We start from the raw sequence: 3,931 nt of genomic DNA, 5'->3' as shown, positions 1-3,931 counted from the left end.
GTGGTTGCTCGAAGTGATAGTAGAATCGGTTGGAGGCATCGAAGTTCGATGGAGGAACAAAGCATTAGGAGAACTATGTTAGCTCAATGTCTGGAGCCGACATAATTGATGAAATTTTTAACAATTGTGTCGAGTTTTTTTGAAGCTCAATGTAATTGACGTAGTTACGTTGAGTTTTCTATAGTCCAATGAAATTATAGCGACACAATTAAGCATTTTTCACTAGTGATCCAGTTGGAATAACTTGAACAAGTTGATTTATTGCACTTATTTGAATTTTTGTGCAACATATATATACATATATATATAACTAGAAAAACTTGAGACATCCCAATGTAGGAAAAAACAAAAAATGCTTTTCATAACCCTAATTACAGTTCTTAAAAAAAACCTAACAATTATATTATACGTAATGAGGAATCTAGATATCGTAATTTCATTTACGTGTCACGTTATCACTCAACACATCAAATATACATGTCCATTTGTGAAAAAAATGAATAAAAAGTGAAAAAATATATTATGTGTGCACATGTCCTCAATATGGTGCAGAATACATAAACATTTTTTTAAAATATTTTTTTTAAGTGTGTACACGTGTCTTCGATCTATTACTAGTAATAATATGACACATACGTTGAATTCAGATAACGAGATTCATTACTACGTAAAGTGTTCTGTTAATACTAACTTAAAAATGATCTAATTTAGAAACATTAAAGGTAAAATTGGTCTAATTTGAAAGCCTTAGAGTATAATGGTATTGTTTATGATTAAAGGTAAAACCTTGGTCTAATTTAAAATTGGTCTAATTTGAAAGCCTTAGAGTATAATGGTATAATTGGTCTAATGTGATGTGGAGGGCCCTTTCGGGATGTTTACAGTTGACGGTGCTAAGATGCCGTGGGGTGGAGGTGGCGACTAAATGTCCGAGTTGTGCTCTTTGGTCAGAGGATACTTTCCACGCTCTGGTAGGATGTGGGAAGGCACGGGAAATGTGGCATTCGACTCCGTTGGGTGATTGTAGTGCGTTGACAAATAATTTTCGGAATTTCTGGGTTTCCTTGCAGGTGGTAGCTAACTATCAAAGCTTAGAGCTTATTGCAATGACCTGCTGGTCGGTATGGACAAGCTGCAATGATTGGATTTGGAGTCGTAAGGAGATGCCATCAGCAAATAGATATAGCGAAGCGGTGGGCTTTTACCAAAGATGGCAGCAATTGCAGGTGATGTTGCATGGTGTGGAGATGCACTTTGTGCCCAAAATTGCAGATATATGGCTGCCTCCTGATCCGGGGTTGATTAAAATAAACGTTGATGCTGCTGTTTTCTGTAACCCGGCTAGGATTAGCTTCAGCATGGTAGCTCGGAATGAGGCGGGTCAGTTCTTGGTTGGCCGATGCAGATTGATGAGGGGACCGTGTGAAGGTTTCGTGGAAGAGGCACTTGCCCTATGAGAAGCGCTACAGGGACAGGGCTTGTTGAATACGATGGTGGAGTCGAATTGCCATCTGCTTGTGCAGAACGCAACTCCAATTCCTTCCGTTGTTGGCCGTATTGTCACCGATTGTAAATCTCTCTTCTGAGATATGAGATATGTTCTGTAGTGTTAATTTTGTTAAACGTTCAGCGAATCACCCGACACATCTGTTGGCACGAGGGATTGGCTCTATGTCTGGATACAGGGAGTGGTGGAATGTGCCACCTTCGTTTCTATGCACTGCCCATCATTAATATCATTTTTTTTTAATAATAAAACCTTGGAGATATTTGCATAAGTTATCCTCTTTTAAAAAGAAAAAAAAAAAGATGAAATGAAAGATTATTATATTAGAAGTTTAGAAGTTTAGAAGAAAAGGCGCGTGGGTAAGTTGATGGGCAGGTTCCTAATAAGTTTCGTTGAATGACCCAACTTCCTCATCCTGCTAAATAAAATAAAACCATCGCATCTCTCAACTCCTGGATCCCTCCCTCCTTCCCTAGCTATGAACTCCTCCTCACAACGGCAACGGGAACGGGAACGGGCTATCGACGAGCTTGTTCAAGGTCGCCACTTCGCTTATAAACTTAAAGCTTTTCTTCTTCAATCTGAAAATAACAAAAATAATGAATCACTTCCCCCTCCTCAAGATCTTGTGCTCAACGTCTTGAATTCTTTCACTAATACTCTTTCTATATTGAATCCGCCTCCTTCCGATCACCTATCTCACTTCCCTCCCGCTTCTTTTCAACTTTCCGACGCCCGGAACTCTGACGATTCCGCTGACACTTCCAGGAGTTCTTCTTCCACCAAGTACCGGAGAGGATGCTATAAGAGAAGGTATATATTATTAGATTTTTTTTTTAAGAATTAATTTATGTACGTTTTATATATTTATTTACTCATCAATTATACCTAGTTTTTTTTTTTCATTTTCTTAAACTATAATCTATAAGAAATATTTGGTAAACAATATAGCTTAGTTATATAATTTGATAGAAAAATATGGGTTTGATTAGAATTATTAATCTCTAATTTTATATTGGAGAAAATATTTTATCAAATTAGAATGGAAAAACTATAGTTTTACTTAATTTTAATAATATATGTGTAACATTGATAGAATAATACATGTGTGACAACTGGCCAACTAGTTATCGTATTAAAAATTATACACAGAATAGATACAGAATAATACATGTGTGACAGCTGGGTGCAACTAGTTATACTATTTTAAAAAGTATATATCTAATATTTTTTATGGAAATTTTGTCCATAGTCTTACTTTGATAAAGTATAAATATTTAAAAAAAAAAAAAAAAAAAGACAAAGTAATAAGTTGATCTTTTGTAGGGGAATTGAATAGTAAGTTGTGTTAATGAATGCAGGAAAACATGGAATTCATGGACAAGAGAGAGTTCAGATCTAGTAGATGATGGGAATGGTTGGAGAAAATATGGGCAGAAAATGATATTGAAGGGCAAGTATCCTAGGTATGTATGTATCAAATGAAATGAACTTTAAGCTAAGGTAGAGTAATAATTAAATAAAATGCAGGAATTACTACAGGTGTACACATAAGTATGAGCAAGGATGTGAAGCAAAGAAACAAGTACAAAGAATTGAAGAAGAGCCTCCATTATACAGGACAATATATAATGGGAATCACACTTGCAAACCTAATCATAATCATGTTTTCATAGATTACCATGAACATGAACATGAATCTGATAAATCTGTTCTGATAAGCTTCGATGGAGCTTCCTCAAACAAGTCATCAACATCATCCTCAGATCAAGCCCTCAACAATTCATCTTCTTGCATTACTACTCATAACACTTTCCAAATGGACCATTTCATGCTTCCATCCGATCTTCATCATCCACACTTTGATCATGATCATCATGTTTTTGCAGATTGCATTTGATGCTTTTTCTTTTTATGTACATTTCTTTCTTTCTTTTTCGCTTAGCCTGCTGGATTAGGATTTTATCCTGTGTTTTTTAAGTTATTGTTAACTCTTCTCTACTTACTATAGTATAAATTAAGTTCCACTATTTCATAAAACACTCTTATAGTGGAGATAACTGGATTTAAGACTGCGATGACAATTTCACTAATGATGTCTAAATTGGTCCTATTGATGAATATTAGTGGTAAAATTCTATCATTTTAAAGTCTTTCAAAAGAATTCTAAAAATAATATAAACAATTTACTTTTAATTACTTAAGAGATTAAAATACATATCATCCCTAACAATATTCTTCCTATACACTATTTATTATTTATTTATTAATAATATTTACCATTAAGGAAAGGATGGAGACTTATTAATAAAAAATTAAATAGGGAATGGGAGAGAAGCTCCTCAATAATTGGGAGAAAATTAAGCCTCTTACCAACGGTTAAGTTACTGATTTGAGGAGAAACTAAAAGTCTTTCGGAGTTGG

The 3,931-nt window shown here is 34.7% G+C and overlaps 1 protein-coding gene across 2 annotated transcripts; it reads left to right on the top strand.

Annotated features, from left to right (window-relative positions):
• Window positions 1-874: 874 nt before the first annotated feature.
• On the top strand, window positions 875-3,599 carry LOC136206351 (WRKY DNA-binding transcription factor 70). 2 transcript variants are annotated; one of them, XM_065997372.1, is made up of 3 exons: window positions 875-2,320; window positions 2,869-2,973; window positions 3,050-3,599. In XM_065997372.1, the coding sequence occupies exons 1-3, from the start codon at window positions 1,986-1,988 to the stop codon at window positions 3,405-3,407; spliced, it is 798 nt and encodes a 265-aa protein (XP_065853444.1). In that variant the 5' UTR covers window positions 875-1,985; the 3' UTR covers window positions 3,408-3,599. The 2 variants fall into 2 exon arrangements, with proteins under 2 accessions (XP_065853444.1, XP_065853443.1); XM_065997371.1 differs by having other exon boundaries at window positions 880-2,320; window positions 3,038-3,597.
• Window positions 3,600-3,931: the final 332 nt, after the last annotated feature.

Source organism: Euphorbia lathyris, chromosome 9 (genome assembly GCF_963576675.1).
Source record: "Euphorbia lathyris chromosome 9, ddEupLath1.1, whole genome shotgun sequence".
Lineage (NCBI taxonomy): Eukaryota > Viridiplantae > Streptophyta > Magnoliopsida > Malpighiales > Euphorbiaceae > Euphorbia > Euphorbia lathyris.
Note: the sequence above shows the minus strand (reverse complement) of the source record. Positions and strands in the feature narration are given on the sequence as shown.